This window comes from Heterodontus francisci, chromosome 14, assembly GCF_036365525.1.
Source record: "Heterodontus francisci isolate sHetFra1 chromosome 14, sHetFra1.hap1, whole genome shotgun sequence".
NCBI lineage: Eukaryota > Metazoa > Chordata > Chondrichthyes > Heterodontiformes > Heterodontidae > Heterodontus > Heterodontus francisci.
In genome coordinates, this window is record NC_090384.1 from 89965718 (window position 1) to 89989198 (window position 23481).

At 44.6% G+C, this 23481-nt stretch overlaps 1 protein-coding gene across 13 annotated transcripts in view; it reads right to left on the reverse strand.

The window, feature by feature from the left end:
- The window catches only part of LOC137377146 (neuron navigator 2-like), a 984055-nt gene that overhangs the window by 80480 nt on the left and 880094 nt on the right, over positions 1–23481 (reverse strand). For all 13 annotated transcript variants that reach the window (XM_068046509.1, XM_068046511.1, XM_068046512.1 and 10 more), the window contains 3 exons: positions 15906–15958; positions 4973–4996; positions 1582–1656 (listed from right to left, as the gene is read on the reverse strand). In XM_068046509.1, coding sequence (XP_067902610.1) covers positions 1582–1656; positions 4973–4996; positions 15906–15958 — 152 coding nt within the window. The remainder of the gene's footprint in view (positions 1–1581; positions 1657–4972; positions 4997–15905; positions 15959–23481) is intronic.

Sequence of the window (23481 nt, forward strand, 5' to 3'; positions counted from 1 at the left end):
GCCTAGGTGCCACTGCCATTTTAAAGGGCTTTAAGCCCTTCAGTAACATTTTAATATTTAAAGGTGCAGCATTGTAAAATTTTATGAACCCCACAATGGTCATTTCATTGCCCGAAATGACCAACAATTGTTTTTTTCAAATACTTGAACTTTCCCCCATCTTCAATCTTTTGCCCTTCAACCCTTTCCCACCATCCCCACATCCAATCAAAATTGTTTTCCCCGCTCCTGCATCCCTCCCTCCCTCCCTGAAAATTTTATTTGAATATGCAGATGAAGGGGCTGCACTGAGGTCCCCTCGCTGCCGGTAATATGTGGTGGGCCCTTCTCAACGGTGCGGGTCGAGGTGGGCCTCTCCCTGCAAAATTTTACCAGCCCCTGCGCTGTGATCTGTGACGACAAGGGGCCGGTAAAATTCAGCCCTATGATTCAGTGTGTTGATTTTCGACTATGTTATGTTATGGTGTGTTAGGCACAAACAACTGCCTTGCCCTAAATGCTCCACCGCCTCCTGTAGTTGAAATAATGATTCCTCACACTCTCTCCTAGTCTTTACCATTCTTTTTCAGGATTTCAGAACTACGGAACTCGTCGTCTTCTTCAATCTTGCCTTCTTCCAATGAATTAGACTTTAAAAACCAGTAATCAGTTTCAGTTAGTTATTAGTTGGTGATTTATTTAGTCTTCTGAATTACCATTTTCAACCTTATCACTGTTCTGCATTATGGGCCTTGGCTCTTAACCTTGTTACATCAATAAAATAAGCAAATTCCTGATTTATCACTGCTGTCAATGGAGGACACAAAGCAGAGGCCACATGATTCCCCATAAAGGAGGAAGGAAAAGCTAAGAGGTCAGGTCACCCCGAATAGTTCTCCGGCACTTCCTTGCAGCCAACATTCAAACAGAGATGGTACTTGGAATATGTTATGTGTGGGGAAAACAGACAAGTTGAAAATATAATGATACTTTTTGTGAAAAAGAACAGGATTCCTACTTGCAAACGTTGGGTTGTATTTTCTGCGAAGTCCATAGAATTGTTCACTTAAATGAATTTAATAATACATTTAACAGCAGTATCTAACTGAAGTAAATTTGGATTACTATCATACACTTGAGTGAAGGAGACAACTTAATTTTTCTCCTACTTTACAATGCATTATTTACAGTAGCAATTTCTCTATGCTTTGTATCTTGAATTCTGTAATATTTGGAATTGTGACCAACAGAATAGCATTTTGGGAGAAATAATAGCTATATTAAAATGTTGTCCAACCAATGAAGAGGGAGTAAAAAAAAGTCCTCAATAATTAACAATGTCAATGACAAAATCACCTTAATCATAAACTTGAATGGGAAAGAATAACTAGACCTTGCCAAGACAGAAGCATTTCACTGCTCACTATTAACATTTGAAGTACATTTATTTAAAGTTATAGCTTTTGCTTTGCTAGAGAATAATGCATCAGGAAAAGCAAGTGTTCATTGTTCCACAGCTCGATAAAATCTTCTATGCACCCTTAATAAGCTGCATTAAATCCCCAGACCCTTCCCCACTCCTCCCTCCTAATGTTTACTTACATTAGCAGACAGCTGTGTCGTAAGTGCTGCCACTTTCTCCTGGGAAACATCGAGCTCTCGGCGAAGTTTGCGGATCTGAAAGCCAAAACGCTACAAAATTAAATGTCACAAATTTCATTTCAATACCGTATTGAAAATTCAATATACTTGAAATAGATATACATGTTACTTTTGTGACATTTCAAAAACAAAACATTTACCCCATCCAGTTGAATCCAATGCTTTTTGCCACGGGAGGCACATTACCAAATGCTCTTGCTTGCTCCACATAACATTTAATACTCCTTTTTAAAGCAACTATCTAATCCTCTTCTAAAATGACTCACAAATGCTGTTTTAATAAAGGTTTTTCTTTAGCAAAGGATTCCTCATTCTAATCATCCTGTGTATAAAAATGTCTTTTTCTAATCTCTCCCTTAATTCTTCTTCTAATTATCTTAAATTTGCATCCTTATGTGTCTCATTATCTATCACTATTGTATCATAATCCTTTAAGACCTTGAACAGCTTCATCAAATCAAACTTTATCCACCTAATGAAAAATGCTCGAACTTCCGTACTCATAAATGTAATTGTCGTCCCTGCTAATACCCTCGTGAATTTACAGTTAACCTTTTCATTACTGTTATACCCTTCCAACAATGGGGTGACTGAAACTATATTATACTCTTATTATGCCCTGGCTAGGGTGTTATGCAATTTCACCGTTACCTCCTTATTTTTGTATTAATTGCCGTTGAATATAAGATCATAGATTTCGCTTGCCTTTATATGGCCGTATTTACTTAGACGGGCACCTTCAAAGACCTATGCATACGCACATCAAGATCACTCTGATGCATTTAAAATCGCACTGTTGAGGATGTATTTCTTTCTGCTACTTTTACTTCCAAAACATATGACTTCAGATTGTTCTACACTGAAGCAAATGGACCGCTGGGTGGAGCACTACCTAGAACTATACTCCAAGGAAAATGTTGTCACTTAGACCACCCTCAATGCAGCCCAGTCTCTGCCAGTCATGGATGAGCTGGACGAACAGCCAACAAAATCGGAACGCAGTGATGCCATTGATTCTCTAGCCAGTGGAAAAGCCCCTGGGAAGGACGGCATTACCCCTGAAAATAATCATGAGTGCCAAGCCTGCTATACTCTCAGCACTACATGAACTGCTTTGCCTGTGCTGGGACGAGGGAGCAGTATCACAGGACATGCGCGATGCCAACAATATCATCACCCTCTATAAGAACAAGGGTGACCGCAGTGACTGCAACAACTACCGTGGAATCTCCCTGCTCAGCATAGTGGGGGAAGTCTTCGTTCGAGTCGTTTTAAGCAGATTCCAGAAGCTGGCTGAGCGTGTTTACCGTGAGGCACAGTGCGGCTTTCGAGCAAAGAGATCCACCATTGACATGCTGTTCTCCCTTCGTCAGCTACAGGAGAAATGCCCCGAACAACAGATGCCCCTCTATGTTGCTTTCATAGATCTCACCAAAGCCTTTGACCTCGTCAGCAGATGTGGTCTCTTCAGACTTCTAGAAAAGATCAGATGTCCACCAAAGCTACTAAGTATCATTACCTCATTCCATGACAAGATGAAAGGCACAATTCAGCATAACGGTGCCTCATCAGACCCCTTTCCTATCCTGAGCGGTGTGAAATAGAGCTGCGTTCTCGCACCTACACTGTTTGGGATCTTCTTCTCCCTGCTGCTCTCTCATGCGTTCAGGTCTTCAGAAGAAGGAATTTTCCTCCACACAAGATCAGATGGTAGGTTGTTCAACCTCTTCCGTCTTACAGCGAAGACCAAAATACGGAAGGTCCTCATCAGGGAGCTCCTCTTTGCTGACAATGCTGCATTAACATCCCACACAGAAGAGCGTCTGCAGAGACTCATCAACAGGATTGCGGCTGCCTGCAACGAATTTGGCCTAACCATCAGCCTCAAGAAAACGAACATCATGGGACAGGACGTCAAAATTGCTCCATCCATCAATATCGGCGACTACGCTCTGGAAGTGGTTCAAGAGTTCACCTACCTAGGCTGAACTATCACCAGTAACCTGTCTCTCGATGCAGAAATCAACAAGCGCATGGGAAAGGCGACCGCTATGTCCAGACTGGCCAAGAGGGTGTGGGAAAATGGAGCACTGGCACGGAACACAAAAGTCCGAGTGTTTCAAGCCTGTGTCCTCAGTACCTTGCTCTACGGCAGCGAGGCCTGGACAACGTATGTCAGCCAAGAACGATGTCTCAACTCATTCCATCTTCGCTGCCTCCGGAGAATCCTTGGCATCAGGTGGCAGGACCGTATCTCCAAAGCAGAAGTCCTCGAGGCGGCCAACATCCCCAACATGTACACCCTACTGAGCCAGCGGCGCTTGAGATGGCTTGGCCATGTGAGCCGCATGGAAGATGGCAGGATCTCCAAGGACGCATTATACAGCGAGCTCGTCACTGGTATCAGACCCACCGGCTGTCCATGTCTCCGCTTTAAAGACGTCTGCAAACGCGACATGCGGTCCTGTAACATTGACAAGTCATGGGAGTCAGTTGCCAGTGATCGCCAGAGCTGGCAGACAGCCATAAAGGCGGGGCTAAAGAGTGGCGAGTCGAAGAGACTTAGCAGTTGGCAGGAAAAAAGACAGAAGTGCAAGGGGAGAGCCAACTGTGTAACAACCCCGACAACCAATTTTATCTGCAGCGCCTGTGGAAGAGTCTGTCACTCTAGAATTGGCCTTTACAGCCACTCCAGGCGCTGCTCCACAAACCACTGACCTCCTCTAGGCGCTTACCCATTGTCTCTCAAGACAAGGGGGCCAAAGAAGAAGACACTGAACTGCATTTGCTGTCCTTCTGGCCCATCTATTTCTTCCTGTGGTCTTTGAAAATCTTTGCCACAATTTGCTGTATATCAGTCCCCTCCCCTATGACCCACCCAAGTTTGGTGTCAATAGGACACATTGTTACTATTTCCTCAATTCTCAAAGTCAGATCATTTATGTGTCTAATAAATAATAGCTTCTCCAATACACAGCCTTGTGGAACACCACGTACCAATCCAAAAAATTTCCATTTACCAGTCCTTTACTATTTGCTCTCCATTTCTCTAATCCTGTGGCTGCATGCCCCTTGAATCCTTTGCCATGAGCCACATAAGTGGTACCTTCGTAAATATTTTTGAAAATCCATAGAAACGTCTGCTACATTTCCTTTATCTTCCTTATTTTAATCAAAGAATTTGACAAGGAAGCATAAACTGTCTTATGAAGATTGTGTGCACTAATCCTGATTAACTCTGCAACTGCTTTGCAATTTCATTCAGTATCATGACCCTTTAAAAATTAAACCATCAATTTCAAATGTTTGGATTATACTGAAGTACACTTACCTCTGACTGTGATTTTTCTTCCGGCTGAAATAAAAAAAAGGTTATTTTGAAAGAGCAGTAGATATAAAAGCAAAAATTGAGTGAAATATTATCACGTCATATTTAAATGCAGCGAAAATAACCTTACTACCAGCATAGATTATTCAATAATTTATTGCTTTCATAATTTTGATTTAACAATGACCAAATAGCTTTTCTAGCTTATTTTGCCGAATGTTTCACCTTTGAAAGGTAGTGACAGTTTCACAAATACTGGTAATGCTTCGGTATCTCACCCAAGTTCCCATTCCTCATGGATGGATTCTGAACAGAGAATGTTGATGGCTATTTAACCATGGGAGGCTACATCAGGGTGGAGCCTAATTCTGTCCACACACTACCCCCGTACACATAGGGCTGAATTTTACCGGTGGGCCACATGCCAAAGAACTGCCGCAATCTCAAGTGTGGCGGCTCATTTCAATACCCAGGGCGGGCTCCCCCCCCCCCGATCACATGGAGGGGGCAGGCTGTCCATCCCCAGCAATGGCGTCAGCTGTCTTTGCACAGGCATTGACGCCGTTTTTAAAGGGTTGTCAACCCTCCAGGCTAATTTAAATTTTTTAAGAGAAATTGAATGAAATTCAATTCATACTTTTCTTTTGCCCCTCTCCCACCGCCCAATAACAATTAAATTCATTATTTTCCCTTCCCCTCCCCAAAACGCTTAACCATCTGACCTACCCCTCCCAAACTGCACAAACTTTAAACTACAACCCTTCTCTTCATCCCCTACACCCATGATGTTAATTTGATCCCGTTCCCCTGCACCCCCCCCTTCACACACTGATAAACTTACCTCCTCTCCCCTCCCCACCAGTGTTGCGCCTCGTTTCCCCAGACAGGGATCCGAAGGCGTGGGAGTGCCGGCCGCTGGCCAAGGATCGCAGCGGGACATCAAGATTAATGGTAAGTGCATGTAAATCCATGAATTTACTTTATTTGCATATGGTGATTGGGTCCCGTCGCCAAGTGGCAGGGGGGGGGTGTGGGGTGTGGTGGGTGAAGCCGCCATGGTGCCTGCCCACCGCCAGGATGGCGGTCCTCATCCGGAGCCATCTTCAGGCCCCCTCCTCCCACACCGCCACCAATCCCAATGTTGAGGGCTCCTTAAAATCCAGCCCATACTTTCCATTAGGAGTCACCAGATGGTGATCAGAAGTAGGATTCGTGGCCAGTATTCCTTCTTTCTTGGACATGGTGATCCAATTCTAACCTTGATAGGTGTTTGCAAGGAAGGAGAAAATCATGTTGGAAATAATTTTAGCAGTGAAACTATGAGCTTCATTCTCTTTTATATGCAGAAAATATAAAAATATACCAATAGCACAATACATCATAATGCAAATTAAAAACATCAGTAAGATTGTGAGATTTCAAAATTCTGCAGTACTTGGTATAATTGCACTTGGTGACATAAATGTGATCCTTACAAGTGATCACGTTAAATTTCTCAACATAGTAAAACAATGTGAAATTTTCAAATGGAACCCAGGAGACAGACAGCATATTCCCTCCAGCTCAGTTACCAGGAACGCAGCAGTGGAGTTAAATGTTTTTGTTGAATGATGAAGTTAGAAAAATGACAGGAGTTGAAATGAATTATTGCCTTTAGGCAAACAGTTCTCATGTCAGGCTACAAAAAGTAGCGTTGCTTGGGTGTTCAGGTTCACTTGAAATTCCCAGTACTTTTTTGCATCCATGATTGCCCTCCCTTAATCAGCCCAGTTGACAGTTCAAGGATGTTGTCTCATTCCCCGTGACTAATACTATACTAATGGCAACTTAATTTTTACTGAACTGCCACACACTCATTAGGTTCCACGTGGAATAATGACAAACAAAAACTTGTTTACACTGCTGCTGTTAATTTAAATGAGTTTGTCTTCTGGAATTGAAATTCAGCATTTAAAAACTGCAGGTCAGCCTTACTCCAAAGAGTGTGAAGAAAACAAACCCTCCTTGTTTGCTTAAAAGAAATCCAATTTCAATGCATTTAAATCAAACTATTTCAGATGAGCTGATATTAACTTCGGATCCACTCAGCTGACACAGTTTCCAAATTAGGAGAAAATGTTATGTTCAAGTCGAAACGTACAAAGTGTAGAAATATTTCGAACTTGTTAAAATATTAACCCTTTCACCCAAATCGTTAAATAGAAAGCATATGTGGAAATATAAAAGCAATAGACTGGATGAGATTTATTATTTTACTGATAGCTGCTCACTCCTGTTGGACTAAGTTGGGGGGATTTTGTAACCAAGGTGCACCAATATGTTTCCCATTACACAAGCAGTGAGAGCTAGGATCCGATCTTCAAAAGTATCGCCAACTGTTAGGAAAGTGACAATAACCCCTTGTAAATGTCATATTAAACCTGTTATTTATTGGTTTTGATGCTGGAAAGAGCTTTACTATCCAGGCGTCTCAAATAGGAATAATTAATCGTTGTTATTCCTTTGTTTCAGGGAAGATACATTCGCGTTTTTGAAACTGCGAACGAACATTAACCGATGCTTTTGGATGATTGTATCACTTGCTCAAGGTAAGAATGCAATATCTGAAGGAGAAGGATTGCACTTGCAGTATCACGTGTGTTCAATTTGTAATGTGACTCATTACCAATATGGCACAATTGAAGGCACAGGTAAATATATACTCTGTCTGAAGATCAGGTTTAATTGGCATACGTATCATTGGAACTGAATTTAAATCCCTAACAATTAGGAAATTAAGTTCTCACTGCTCAATGTGCAAGGTACAGATTTGAAAAAAATAATTTCCAAGTGCATAATGGTGTTTTATGTGCAATAGTAGCACACTAATTTATAATTGATTTAAAATGGCATTCATATTCTACTCGCAGCCCACCATTGAACAGAGTACGTCAACAGAGATGGGGTGTTCCAGATGCTGTTTCATTTGTTGCGGACAAAGAAACCTCACTTGCTCCCTTGAGATACGATAACTAGTATCTATGGTGGGGAGATTATTTATGAACATATTTTAAAACCGCTACTGTTTCTCATCAGTTTCATTAAATTCCTCCTTCAAGAAAACCCACAGCAGTTACATAATTCTCTTTGAAAATCCCAATGCAATCGCATTACAAGATAAAAATAGTATTTTTTGTGAACCATGGCTGCATTTAAGTGGCTGAGGAACAAAAAACATATAAGCAGGTTTCTGGAATCTAAACAAAAAGGCTCGTTGAGGCAATGGATGAAATATAAGTAGCAGTGACCAAAAGTTTGATCAAAGAGGTGGGTTTTAAGGATGGTCCTAATAAAGGAGAGGGAGATGATTAAGCAAAAGAGTTTATGGAAGGAATTCCAGAGTCTGGGGCCGACATGACTGAAGGCACAGCCCCCAATGGTGGCATGAAGGGAGGGGGAATTGCATCACAGGCCAGAGTTGAAAGGCCAGTTTGTGTGATGGGTGCAGCGATTGTATTTGGAGGAATTTACAGAGACTGGAAGAGACAAAGCTGATGGGTGTGTTGGGTGTAATATTGAACAGCATACAGGCACCAAAGTTTTGGATATGCTGAAGTTTACAGAGGGTGGAGAATGGGCACTGGAAAGTCAAGTCTGAAGGTGACGAAGGTATGGAATAGATTTTCAGCAGCAGATAGACTGCGGTAGGAGTGGAGTTAGGCAGTGGTACGTAGGCGTAGGTCTTTTGAATGGAGGATCAAATATTCATCTCTGGATCGAACAGGGCCCTAAGGTGAGATTTAGCCTAAGACCATAGCTGGGGAGGGGATGGTGTCTTCGCAAGGGTACTAGGGGCCGAAGACAATAGTTTCAGTCTTCCCAATGTTTAGCTGGAGAAAATTGTGGCTCGTCTAAGACAAGCAATCTGACAATCTAGAGTCAGTGGAAGAGTCGAGAGAAGTGGTAAGGTGGAACTGGGAGTTGTCAGCGTACACATGGAAATTGACCCCGTAACTGCAGATGATATCAATAAGGAGCAGCATGTAGATAAGGAGGAGGAGGAAGCCAAGAATAAATCCTTGGGGTCTCTGGAGGTAACAGTGCAGAGGCAGGAAGAGAAGCTATTATTGGAGATGTTCTGGCATTGATTGGATAGTTAGGAGAGGACAGTTCCACTGATCTAGACAAAGGAGGAGGATAGTGTGGTTGATCATGTGAAAGGTTACAGAGAAGTTGAGTAGGACGAGGAGGGATAATATGTCATAGACAGTCAGAGAGGATATCATTTGTGACTGATTAGGACCACTTCAGTGCTATTGCAGGGTGGAAACCTGATTGGAGAAACTCACACAGGGAGTTGAGGGAAGAATGGGAACAAATTTGGGAGGTGATATCACATTCAATGTTTTTGGAGAGGAAGAGGGTGCTGGTGACGGGGTAGCAGATTGCAAGGACAGAGGAACAGAATGTGGGCATTTTGCAGTAGAAGATAATAAATGACAGTTTTAAAATGGAGGGGCCATTCGCTGAGAAAAAGAAACCATTTATTTCAGCCAACATGGGATCTGAGAAGGGACACTGAGTGGATAGTAGTTCGGTGGGGATAGGGTCAAAGGAGAAGAAAATGTGTTTTATGGATGGGTGGAGCTTTAACAAAGGGAAGAGGAAAAGCGCAAAAGTCTCAATCTCAGTGACAAAGGTACAGCAGACAATTCTGAGGGCCATTTCTGCCAGTAACCTGACATCCACATCTAAAGTCAGAGGCCCATTTACTTTGCTTTTGCAGACCATTAGTGCATGCAGAAAAATGTCCAATTTCCAAGGTAGGTGGTGATAGCATACCCGATGGCATAAATATGTAAAAGCCTGAATAAGCACAATACTGGATTATTCTGTAGAATAGGTTTGTCCAACAAACTGTACCCAGGGCTGTTCCTCATCCTCACCAGGGCTCCGTGAATGGAGATGGGAAATTTCCTTTTGTCTTCTTTTTGCAGAGCAGTCTTTTTAAAAACATCGTGCTGTAAGTCTCATAGCTGACAGCTGCTGAAGCAGGAACCCACATCCCACCTTTGGACAGATTTGGGGTTTTCCGGTGGGCTTTTAAAAAAAGTCAGAAAACCCCGAATCTGTTTGAAGTTGGGAAGCACGTTCCTCCTTCAGCAGCTGTCAGCTGTGAATCTAACAGCGTGATGTTTTAAACAAACTGACCAACCACAAAGCTGCTGTGCTGAGTGCTCCTGCTCACTGCAACTGTCAGAGAGAGAGAGAGAGAGAGACAGAGATGGGGGAACAGAGGGCGGGGAGGGGGAACAAAGAGAGAAAGAGGAGTAAACAAAGAGAGAAGGGAAATAAAAAGAGAGGGAATAAAGAAAGAGTGGGGGAACAAAAGAGAGGAGGGGAACAAAAAGAAAGGGGGGGAACACAGAGAGAGGGGGAACAGAGAGAGAGACTGAGAGGGGGAACAGAGAGAGAGACTGAGAGGGGGAACACAGAGAGAGACTGAGAGGGGGAACACAGAGAGAGACTGAGAGGGGGAACACAGAGAGAGAGAGGGGGAACACAGAGAGAGAGGGGGGGAACACAGAGAGAGAGGGGGGGAACACAGAGAGAGAGGGGGGAACACAGAGAGAGAGGGGGGGGAACACAGAGAGAGAGGGGGGGAACAAAGAGAGAGGGGGGAACAAAGAGAGAGGGGGGAACAAAGAGAGAGGGGGGAACAAAGAGAGAGGGGGGAACAGAGAGAGAGGGGGGAACAGAGAGAGAGGGGGGAACAGAGAGAGAGGGGGGGAACAGAGAGAGAGAGAGGGGGAACACAGAGAGAGAGAGGGGGAACACAGAGAGAGAGGGGGGAACACAGAGAGAGAGGGGGGAACACAGAGAGAGAGGGGGAACACAGAGAGAGGGGGGGAACAAAGAGAGAGGGGGGGAACAAAGAGAGAGGGGGGGAACAAAGAGAGAGGGGGGGAACAAAGAGAGAGGGGGGGAACAAAGAGAGAGAGGGGGAACAAAGAGAGAGAGGGGGAACACAGAGAGAGAGGGGGGGAACACAGAGAGAGAGGGGGGGAACACAGAGAGAGAGGGGGGGAACACAGAGAGAGGGGGGGGACACAGAGAGAGGAGGGAACAAAGAGAGAGGGGGGGGGACAAAGAGAGAGGGGGGGAACAAAGAGAGAGGGGGGAACAAAGAGAGAGGGGGAACAAAGAGAGAGGGGGGGAACAAAGAGAGAGGGGGGGAACAAAGAGAGAGGGGGGAACAAACAGAGAGGGGGGAACAATGAGGGAGGGGGGAACAAAGAGAGAGGGGGGAACAAAGAGAGAGGGGGGAACAAAGAGAGAAGGGGGAACAAAGAGAGAGGGGGGAACAGAGAGAGGGGGTAACAAAGAGAGAGGGGGTAACAAAGAGAGAGGGGGTAACAAAGAGAGAGGGGGGAACAAAGAGAGGGGGGGAACAAAGAGATAGGGGGGAACAAAGAGAGAGGGGGAACAAAGAGAGAGGGGGGAACAAAGAGAGAGGGGGGAACAAAGAGAGAGGGGGGGAACAAAGAGAGAGGGGGGAACAAAGAGAGAGGGGGGGAACAAAGAGAGAGGGGGGGAACAAAGAGAGAGGGGGGGAACAAAGAGGGGGGGAACAAAGAGAGAGGGGGGGAACAAAGAGGGGGGGAACAAAGAGAGGGGGGAACAAAGAGAGAGGGGGGAACAAAGAGAGAGGGGGGGGAACAAAGAGAGAGGGGGGAACAAAGAGAGAGGGGGGGAACAAAGAGAGAGGGGGGGAACAAAGAGAGAGGGGGGAACAAAGAGAGAGGGGGAACAAAGAGAGAGGGGGAACAAAGAGAGAGGGGGGAACAAAGAGAGAGGGGGGAACAAAGAGAGGGGGAACAAAGAGAGAGGGGGAACAAAGAGAGAGGGGGGAACAAAGAGAGAGGGGGAACAAAGAGAGAGGGGGGAACAAAGAGAGAGGGGGGAACAAAGAGCGAGAGGGGGGAACAAAGAGAGAGGGGGGAACAAAGAGAGAGAGGGGGGAACAAAGAGAGAGAGGGGGGAACAAAGAGAGTGAGGGGGAACAAAGAGAGAGGGGGAACAAAGAGAGAGGGGGAGAACAAAGAAAGAGAGAGCGGGGTGAAAGAGAGAGAGAGTGCGAGAGAGAGACAGCGAGAGAGGGGGGAGAGAGAGAGTGGGGGGGAGAGAGAGAGTGGGGGGGGAGAGAGTGGGGGGGGAGAGAGAGTGGGGGGGGAGAGAGAGTGGGGGGGAGAGAGAGTGGGGGGGAGAGAGAGTGGGGGGGAGAGAGAGTGGGGGGAGAGAGAGTGGGGGGGAGAGAGAGTGGGGGGGAGAGAGAGTGGGGGGGAGAGTGGGGGGGGAGACAGTGGGGGGGGGAGACAGTGGGGGGGGGGAGACAGTGGGGGGGGGGGAGACAGTGGGGGGGGAAGAGAGTGGGGGGGGAAGAGAGTGGGGGGGGGAGAGAGTGGGGGGGGGAGAGAGTGGGGGGGGGAGAGAGTGGTGGGGGAAGAGAGTGGTGGGGGAAGAGAGTGGTGGGGGAAGAGAGTGGTGGGGGAAGAGAGTGGTGGGGGAAGAGAGTGGTGGGGGAAGAGAGTGGTGGGGGAAGAGAGTGGTGGGGGAAGAGAGTGGTGGGGGAAGAGAGTGGTGGGGAGAGGGGGGAGAGAGAGAGCGAGAGAGAGGGGGGAGAGAGAGAGAAGGGGGAGAGAGAGAGAGGGGGGAGAGAGGGGGTGGGAGAGAGAGAGAGGGAGGAGAGAGCGAGCGAGAGACAGAGACAGAGAGAGAGAGGGAGCAAGAGAGAGAGAACTTTGTTTCTGGTTGGGGCGGCACAGTGGTGCAGTGGTTAGCACTGCATCCTCACAGCTCCAGCAACCCGGGTTCAGTTCTGGGTACTGCCTGTATGGAGTTTGCAAGTTCTCCCTGTGGCCGCGTGGGTTTCCGCCGGGAGCTCCAGTTTCCTCCCACCGCCAAAGACTTGCAGGTTGATAGGTAAATTGGCTATTGTAAATTGCCCCTAGTGTAGGTAGGGGATGTGGAAGGGAATATGGGATTAATGTAGGATTAGTATAAATGGGTGGTTGATGGTCGGCACAGACTCGGTGGGCCAAAGGGCCTGTTTCAGTGCTGTATCGCTCTATGAAACAGAGAGGGGGGGAAAACAGAGAGAGATAGGGGGACCAAAGAGAGAGAGAGGGGGCAGAGATGGAGAGAGGGGATGAACAGGGAGAGAGGGGATGAACAGAGAGTGGGAGATACAAGAGAAAGAGGGACACAGAGAGCCAGGACAACACAGGGAAAGAGACAGACAGACAGAGATTAACATCACTCCTGACAGAAGAGAGAGGGGGAACAGAGAGAGAGAGAGAGGGGAGAACAAGGAGAGTGAGGGGGGCAGAGATGGGGAGGAGAGGGAGACAGGGGATGAACAGAGACTGGGGGGATACAAGAGAAAGGGAGACAGACAGAGATCAAGATCACTTCTGACAGATGGATATCTATCCAGAATACTCCGCATCGCAACAAGTGTGCAGGGAAACATTGATTACTTCTACAAGCAAAAATTGCCAGGTGTCACACGAAATCAATGCCTAACAGAGTGATGAGAAAGTAAGTCAATAAATTAATCTTCTTATTTAAAGCTTCATCACAAAAATGCACATTTGTTGTTGTTTTGATTAATAGTAAGATAACTTTTTCATGCCTTTATCTTTCCGAAATTGTCTCACTAGCCCCCCATGTAAGACAAAAATTATAATGTGGCCCCCCACACGAGAAGGTTGGACACACCTGCTATAGAAGCACTCCAATTACAGTTTGCCATGCTTTGAGTGGTGGTGCTTGAAACATCAGTGGAAAACCAGTACAATTTACAAGGTGGCTACCACTGTTAATATGACTACATTGTACTAATTGTACAGTAATATACTAGTATATGAGCCCATCTGCTAAACAGTGATATTGAATGATGGTTACATTACTCAATTATATTTGATAACCCCCACCCATACTTGCAAACAAAATTACAAAAAACAGACAATACAGAAAGACTAACAAGCGTGTGTATATAGTGACATTCACATCCTCAACATGTCCTAAGTACCACAGCCAATTAAACACTTCTGTAGTTGTGTAGGTACACATGACAGCCAATTTACACACAGCAATGAGCTAAATGAACAGATAATTTGTTTTAGTAGTATTCATTGAGGGATAAATGTTGACCTAGCGACTGAGAGAACTCCCTTGTGCTTCTTTGCTTAGTGCCATGGGAAGAATTAACAAATGGGCAAGTGGATTGAATTAGTGACAGTAGCTAGACTGCAACACTTCTGAAGGCAACAACTTGTGGGTAATTTATCACAGTTTTCCAGAAGGAATAGTTTAGTGATGATACTTTTCTTGTTTTACAGCAACTTTAATTACCTTCTATGACATTGGAATGAATGAAGGCTCTTTATGCCAATAGTAGAGAAAATGAAGACAAACTGTGGTATAAATAACCAATACATCATTGTACAAGCACACCAGGAAACAACATTGCCCACAATTCTAATACTCAGATTAGATGCTTACAAGAATTACTAAACTTGCACACACCCCGATCAGTTATTTTTTTTGTATCTCACCCAAAAGACCTTCAAGCACTTGACAATAACAACACCTTTTTTTCAAAAGAGAGCAGCACCAGGTTAACTGCTTGTTAATCATTTTTCATCATGTTTATATTAGATCAGATAATTTGTTCATTTTTGTATGGCCCTTTTATGAACCTTCCTTGGTTCCAGTATATAAACTATGAACATTTTTGAGTAAAACACATTACAGTTTCAATTATTATAATTATTGCTTTGTACATTTAATGTTTTTATACTATTAATTTATTCACTGAATCAATGCAAAATGTGAACATTACTTGATATTTTTAAATTAACTTGAACAAACAAATTGTGCAGTCAATCGTCCCATCATTTCAGTAGGACAAAGAACCAAGTCCACAGTTTATACATTTTATCAACTTGAAGCTAGTTCTTTCTAATATACATTTAATTACATGAAAGCTACACAACAAAAAATCTCCTGTACATGGATGTACACAGATCCTTCACCTTCCAACTGTGACATTAAATATTCCAATTTCAGCATTATGCTTGATCAAAATTCCTACCATCACCTACCATCAGCTCTCTGATTGTAAGGGCCCTGGTGAGTGTTAATGTTGTCATCATACTGGACCTGTTTGCATCGTCACTGTCACTGATGTGATAAGAACTGTTCAGAGGGACAAAACCAGAGGACGCCACCCAAGCTATCACATTTCTGAACACCTGAGCCACCTTGCATTCTTATTGGACAGAGGCAATTTATGTGCAAGTCAAAATCTAAATAACAGCTTGCACGCAACAGGTAAAGTGACATCATGGGCGTGGTCACAAGATGTTATTGTTTACGTGCGCAAAGCAAAATTAAATGCTATTAGAGTGAGCTAATGATGTAACGACTTGTTTTTTCAAAACAACTGCTTAAAGGTGATGATTCATAGTGTAGAAAAGAACTCCCAATTCTGTAGCAAACGTGAACATGAAATTGTGACATATGAACATTGCTTAATACAAGGGAAAATGGAACTTTCTGACATCAAGCTGTGAAAACTGTGTGTTGATTTAAAGTTCTCTGTAATAATACCTTAGTAAGACTTAATTTTTCTATCTGCCACCAATATGATAGCAGAATGTGTAAAGTGAAAACAGTTGGCTTCGCAACAACATAAAACTATCTTTTAAGCTGGAATTTCAGATTTGAAGCCATTATAATGAGGAGGAAAGGAAAAAAGTATCATAATGTTATTTAAAAAGTTCATGAAACAAAAATACTTTTGTATTTTGTACTAAACCTCCTTGCATAATATATTTGAAACATGTAGGAAACAATGAACAAAGAAAGTACTTAAACTGTTGGTTCTTACCGTTGAGTAAATGGAAGATGTGCTGGAGACCAGAGATAGAGAAGACCCATGAACTGTACAAAGTTTCAGGTTGCGACAGGATTAGCAGGCCCAAAGAGAAGGAAAATAATAACTATTAGTCGGTCAGGCCATCTGTGAAAAACAGCTCTTCAGTAACTAGCCAATGCAGTTGATAATGGCCTGGAATTTGAGGTAGTAATAATGGCGAAATTATCGGCGCTCGCCATTATGACTGTGTAAAATTGATAGCAACTTCTGGTATCCCCACATGCACAGTTGAATGTGAAAATCTGGAAGTTGCTGTCAGTGATACCCTGCTCCTCCACAGGGTGCGCTGTTGCAGTCTTTGAAAATAGAATCCACTGATTTAATGTAAACTCCAACTATTTACATTCTATTCTCTCTGTAAAACCAATGAATATGTTAAGCCTTGTTCAGTTAGGAGTACCAAAGTGTTTAATAGCATATTATGCCATAATTACTGCTAAATAACCTCCCTGTCCCTGAAAAACGAATTTTACAAATTTGGAGTTTCAGTCCCTCACAAGAATATTGAACATTGCAGATTTTTTATAAAATAATTTTTTTTTAAAAAAACCTTCTCATATTTAAGTTTCTCCCTTAACCCCATGTGTATGTCACATTTTCTTTTGCTTTCTGTACAATTATTTAAATGTGATTTATATTGCCTGCTTTTTACTTCCTGCTTTGCTGTCTGTGAGAATTCTTCAATCTGATTGGCTGATCAGCCTGCCCGCTGCTTGCCCTTTTGTTGGACCTCACAGATCCCTGGTAGACAGCATCAAATTAAAACTGACATTGACAGTTAATCTTTGTGGGCAGCTTAACGGCAAGCAAAATCCAGGCCATTGTATTTATCATTTCATTCAAGCCAACAGGCATATTTCACTTCGGGCTCTGCAATCACAAATACAGTCCAGTTTGTCAGAAACAAAATCACAATAATGTTGCTGGATTAAGAAAATGCTAGCTACAAATGACTCTTGTGCTGGACACCAAAAAAACCCTGCAATTTAGATGGACGGGAGACAGAATAATGGCAGAATCTAGTAATCCTTCTTGCATATGACAAATATAACAACCGGTTGGCTCTAGGAAAGCAGTAATTCAAAGTTAGGCTTTTAAAACAAAAAATTACTTCAGGCTGCACAGCCATTCCAATTAAGATGCTGCAATTAAATTCTTCTTCAGCTCTGGTGAAATAGAGGCCAAGTGCTGTTGCTGATGGTGCTGATATACTGCTAATAACCCTTACCCTCCTTCTAGTAAAACAGATTGTAGTGGTAGCCAAAACGATAGGGGTCACCAACTGAGCTTCCACAAACTTCCCACTGTATGTCTATACATAGTGATATAACCCCTTGTCTTAACTCTTCAAAATTCTGGAATGAAAATCTTGAACAAAAAGAATGTGCTTTGCTCAGATGGCTTAATGAGTTTAATTAGTGTATTTTTGAGGCGTAGTGACGAGGAAGTTTCCAGAATCAATTCCTGTTCCATGTTGAATTAGCTGATCTCAGCAGAAGCACAACACACAGCTCGAGCGCCTCTGGCAGCAACCAGAGAGATTTCTCAGCCAAAGACTTGCAGGTTGATAGATAAATTGGCCATTGCAAATTGCCCCTAGTGTAGGTAGGTGGTAGGAGAATTGAGGGAAGGTGGGGATGTGGTAGGGAATATGGGATTAATGTAGGATTAGTATAAATGGCTGGTTGTTGGTCGGCACAGACCCGGTGGGCCGAAGGGCCTGTTTCCGAGCTGTATCTCTCTATGAACCTATGAATCTCTATGAATCATATTCCAATTGATTTACTTCAACTCTGATCTTTCCAAGCATCCCAAGAATAAATTTATTTTAAGATAGTCAATGATTAGGGCAGTACCATCTAATCATTCTTGCTGTACTCGGGGGGAAATGGTAACTTGTGCATTCAATCCTTGTATGCTGAAGCTCTCATTTGTTTTTGCCTGTATTATGATATCTATGGTGCTCAGGATTGATTGGTCACTGATAGGAGCAATTGCCTGCGAGGACAGAGATTTTCTTTCTGCTGTATGCTTGTCTCAAAAATGGCAATCAAGTAAGATATTTCCTGGAGGTTCCTTGACTGCTTTTTGCACCTAAGTTGCCTAGGAATCCTGAAAAAGGAACCTCAAAAAACTGGAAAGTCCAATTATTAAATAGAATGTTTGATATGCTATAGCTTGACTTATCTGATCCAGGATCAAAATCCTGGAACTCCCTCCCTGACCGCTCTGTGGGTGCACCTGCAACAGATGGACTGCAGTGGTTCAAGAAAGCGGTTCACCACCACCTTCTCAAGGGCAATTAGGGATAGACAATAAATGCTGGCCTTGCCAGCGACACCAACATTCCATGAAAATTTTTTTGAAAACTCCTATAGAGGGGCAGCAAACTTTGCTGCTCACACAGTCAGCAAAGAACTCTCTGATGATGAAAAACAAACTGGGCTATCATGGGATTTTATACGACCCAAATTTAGGAGACCACATGCAACACCTTCCATCTACCTGTAAAACCACAGCAGCATTTTCACATGCATACTCAGCACAGGATTTCTCCAGAACATATCAAAGTTGGTTGTGCTTCTAAGGTTTGCGGAGAACATAAAATCAAGTATATGCGCATCACTCTGGCAGAAGGTCATAGAGTCATACAGCACTGAAACAGGCCCTTCAGCCCACTGAGTCTGTGCTGACCATCAATGATCCATTTATACTAATCCTACATTAATCCCATATTCTCTACCACATCCCCACCTACACTAGGGGCAATTTATAATGGCCAATTTACCTATCAACCTGCAAGTCTTTGGCTGTGGGAGGAAACCGGAGCACCTGGCGGAAACCCACACGGTCACAGGGAGAACTTGCAAACTCCACACAGGCAGTACCCAGAACCCGGGTCACTGGAGCTATGAGGCTACGGTGCTAACCACTGCGCCACCCATTTCTTTTTTGAGCTGACCAAACAGGATAACATTAGAGCAATGTTCACCTATTGTGTAAGATCGCATCACAACAGGGAGGAAAAAAAGTGTTAGTTTACAGTAAGCAATGTGTCACGACATGTGTGCACAGCAAACAAATTCCAGTCTCAATGTAAAAGGTAAACAGCCTTCAGGAAAGTAAGTTTAGTAACTCATTTTTATTTTAGGAAGCAGAACCACAAGGGAATCACATGAAAATGGCACAATAATATGTTTTTTTTTTAGGTTGGCTGGATGTCAACATACAAAAAACACCATTACCATGCTTAATAACATCCAAATCAAGCTCTTGGAAAAGCTATATAGGTTTGCTCTTTGCCAGATATGGAGTGCAGACTGTCTCTCTATGGGGCTATCCTTCACTTGCTCAATGCCAACGAGTTGCTGCATAGGTATCCCAACCATCACCATCACCCTCCTCCACAACTCAAAGCGTGTGCAGGGCACTCTTGGAGTTCAACTAATTAAAATCTTAATACTTACTATTGCAACCTCGCACTGCGTGGTCAGCTCAAACTACCTCATGATGGAACTGCCTAGAATGGTTAATCAGTCAGCCTTACTTATTTAGGAAACCTAGCAACAACCTATGTGTGGCAAACAAGGAAGAAACTTTGTGAAGTTCTCTCATAAAGACAGCGTCACATGAAATTGCCCATGCACTTGGTTATAGTGACTGAAGACTGTGCTTGAAAGTGACTGGTAAATATTGCAATGCAGTTGTGTGGTAAAATTGCCAAATGCTACGAGCTATTAATACCATTGTTCAGCTTGCAGCCACAGCTGGTCGAAAACACGATACAGTAAGTATATGAGTATTTTGTGCCAATTCATGAGTGATCATCATACGTTTCTAATTCTTATGTTCTAATGTTTCCAAGCTCCTCATGACTCCTGACAATTTCAAACCCAATCTCTACTTAAAATTGAATGTATATGGCTCTATTATATGGAAATCCAGATTGAAGGACAACATATATGTTAATACACTTATGGGATTGACGATCTATTAAGTTTTTTGGTTTTGTATTGATAACTTCAACATGAAAGTTTTGGTGGTGAATATTAATTTTATTATGTCGTGTTCTGCTTTTCAAATGGAGTAGCTATCACTCGTCCTGAACTGTTGAGTATTTCTGGCATATTCTGTTTTTATTAGCTGTCACTTGCAACTCACTTAGGTAAAGGTCACTAAATGATAATCACCACTAACTTCGTAGCTTTTGCACTGGAGATATGTCTCAGTTTAGTTTCATCTCATAACATGAAAGGTTACAGAGTGATACAGCCAATAACAAATTTGTTCTTTATTGCTTTTGTTAACATTTATTGGCCTGAATTTTTAAAAATTGCTCCATTTGACATCACTTCACAATGCCCTTATGACTTTATTTATTCCTAACATACTATAAGATCAGATAGAATATTAAGCAATGTTTGGAAGATTCAAGGTCCAGCTGGTGCCAACGACGTGATCTTGGGTGCCTCCAAGAAACCTGGTGACAGGGCTTAGTATGAAAGAACGATTTGGTGATGCAGAGGTTCTAATAGGTACACAACTCCAGCAGTCTCTGTCCATTCTCATTCATCCTTCCAATGCCATAGCGCCCAAGGTAGGAGGGCCAGGAGTCATGGTCGGCCCTAACCCTGGCATTAAAGTCCCCCAGCAGGAACAAATGTTCGGTATTGGGAATGCGACTAATGATATTATGGAGTTCCTCGTAGAACTGGTCTTTAATTTCAGGTGGGGAGCAGAGTGTTGGATCATAGACGCTGAATAGGTGTACTGGACCAGAGGTGGTGAGCAGTCGGGTGGACAGTATGCGTTCCGAGCCATTTGAAGGTGGCTCTATCATGCTGAGCAAACAGTTTCTGATCAGAAGCCCACTCCATGCTGTCTTGGTTCTTCAGGATCCCTACGCTGCCAGTCGAAGCTGTAGTCTTGCTCTCTTAGAGATCCGCTCGCAGGGAGGCGTGTCTCCTGAAGTGCTGCAATGTCCACATTGAGTCTACTGAGCTCATTGTTAATGATGGCGGTCTTCCGAGAATCGTTGATTTGTGTAAGGTCTTCCGAGAGGCCAGGAGACATAGTTCTGACGTTCCAGCTTGCAAATCGAAGGGCTGGTACCTTCTTTCCTTTTTTTGTCGTGCTGTTTGGTGCGGTGTTACAGTCCACTTGTCGGGCAATGACCCTGAGCTCCAAGCACCCATTGAAGCAGGTGGACTGTGGCAGGACAGAACCTTATTGACCGGGGGCTGCCCGGTTTGAGGCGGGCGGTGGCTGTCCGGTGAGATGCAATGACCTCTCCCACTGACAAAGGCAACCTGTGGCCCCCAATCTCTATGCCAATTGAGCTGGACTTATAACCCGTAACTGCTGCCGTGCGTGTTGTTGTGGTCGCTGTGAGGCGACTATGGAGTGACCTCTCCATGGCGCATGCCTGGGCGGATGTATGGAGGTTGTGAGTTGCCCAAGCGTCAAAACCCCGCTCTCGGCCTTCCTGGTGGGGTCCAAAGGAGTGCAGAGCACGATGTTTGGCACCGGTATGGCTGCAGGAACTGCCAGAAACATGCCAAAGGTGACACATGACCGCCTTCTGGGTTCCGCTCCGGATTTTTTGTTAGGGTTTACTCCCTTTGCCTTGGTCTCTCCCGAGACGCCCACAAGGCTGTGGAGTTGTTACGGCCCCTGCTCAGGGATAGGTGGATGCCGGGGGGAGGAGGTGGGGGGGAAGGGGGGAGGGGGTGAGGGGTAGGGGGTGCAGGGGAAGGGGAAGCGAGGGGAAGATGGTACAAGGGGGAGGGGGTGCAAGGGAAGGGGGTGCAAGGGGTTGAGGGGGAAGGGGGTGCGAGGGGGTGAGCTGGGAGGGGGTGCGAGTGCAGGGGGGAAAGGGGGGAGGCCCTGCCTCCCAGCCTCTTCCATCACCTGTCCCACCAGGAGGACAGACCCACCAGAGGTGGCAGCACAGTGCTATACATTTGGGAGGGAGTTGCCCTGGGAGTTCTCAACATTGACTCCAGAACCCATGAAGTCTCATGTCATCAAATCAAACATGGGCAAGGAAACCTCCTGCTGATTATCACTAAGTGCACTCACTCAGCTGATGAATCAGTATTCCTCCATGTTGAACACTACTTGGAAGAAACACCGAGGGTAGCAAGGCCACAGGATCTATTCTGGATGAGGACTTCAATATCCATCACCAAGAGTGGCTCGATAGCACCACTACTGACCGAGCTGGCCAGCTCCTGAAGGACATATCTGCCAGACTCAGCCTGTAGCAGGTGGTGAGAGAACCAACAAGAGAGAAAAACCTACTTGACCACATCCTCATCAATCTACCTGTTGCAGATGCATCTGTCCATGACAGTATTGGTAGGCATGACCACCGCACAGTCCTTGTGCAGATCAAGTCCTATCTTCAGAGTGATGACACCCTCCATTGAGTTGTGTGGCACTGTGTTAAATGGGATAGATTCAGAACAGATCTACCAGCTCAAAACTGGGCATCCATGAGGTGCTGTGAGCCATCATCAGCAGCAGAATTGTATTCAACTGTAACCTAATAGCCCGACATATTCTTCACTCTGCCATCTCTATCTCGGAGGGTTGTGGGGCTGGAGGAGATTACAGAGATAGGGAGGGGCGAGGCCATGGAGGGATTTGAAAACAAGGTTTCCGAGGTATCTGCGTTCCTCTAATTCTGGCCTCTTGCTCTCCGATTTTAATCGCTCCACTATTGGTGGCCGCACCTTCAGTTTCCTAAACCCCAAGCTCTGGAATGCCCCTCTCCACCTTGCTTTCCTCATTTAAGACGCTCCTTAAAACCTACCTTTTTGACCAAGCTTTTGGTCATCTGAGCTAATGTCTCCATGTATGGCTTGGTGTTATATTTTGTTTTGTAATGCTCCTGTGAAGGGCCTTGGGATGTTTTAATACGTTAAAACTGCTATATTACTATACGTTGTTGTTGTTGTAGTAGTAATTGGCTGTCTGCCGCTGGTGGTCTGCTAGCTGTCACCACCTCCCCCCCCCCCACCCAGAAACAGCCTCTCTCAAAATAGGCCGGAGGCGGGAAAATGTCGGCAGAGCAGCACGCCTGCTGGTAGCTTAACCGGGAGACAATTAGACAATTAATTAGGCCTATTAAAGTGCCTATTTAAGGCACTCTTCACATGCCATCTGGAATCTTCCAGATGGCAGAAAGGCTCCCTGCTGAGGTTGAAGCCCAGCAGATAGATGGCGGCAGCCTCCAACAGCAGGCTTGAGATCTAATGAGGTCTCCTTTAATTGCAACCCCACCCCCGCGCTGTGGGTGCCAGAGGGTTACTAGCTGTGGCCACACACCAGCCTGTGGAGTGGGTTCACGCTTCACAATGATGGCCTGGCAGCTGTGGCCACATTTTATTTTTAAACTTCCTAAAGTCTTCAGAAGGTGCCTCCATCTTGAGGTGCCCTCTTGTTCTGTCACCTACAGTGGCAGCGCCCACCTCTCCTGGAGGGGCTGCTGGCCACACAGCTGCTCCAGGTTAAAGCCTGGTTC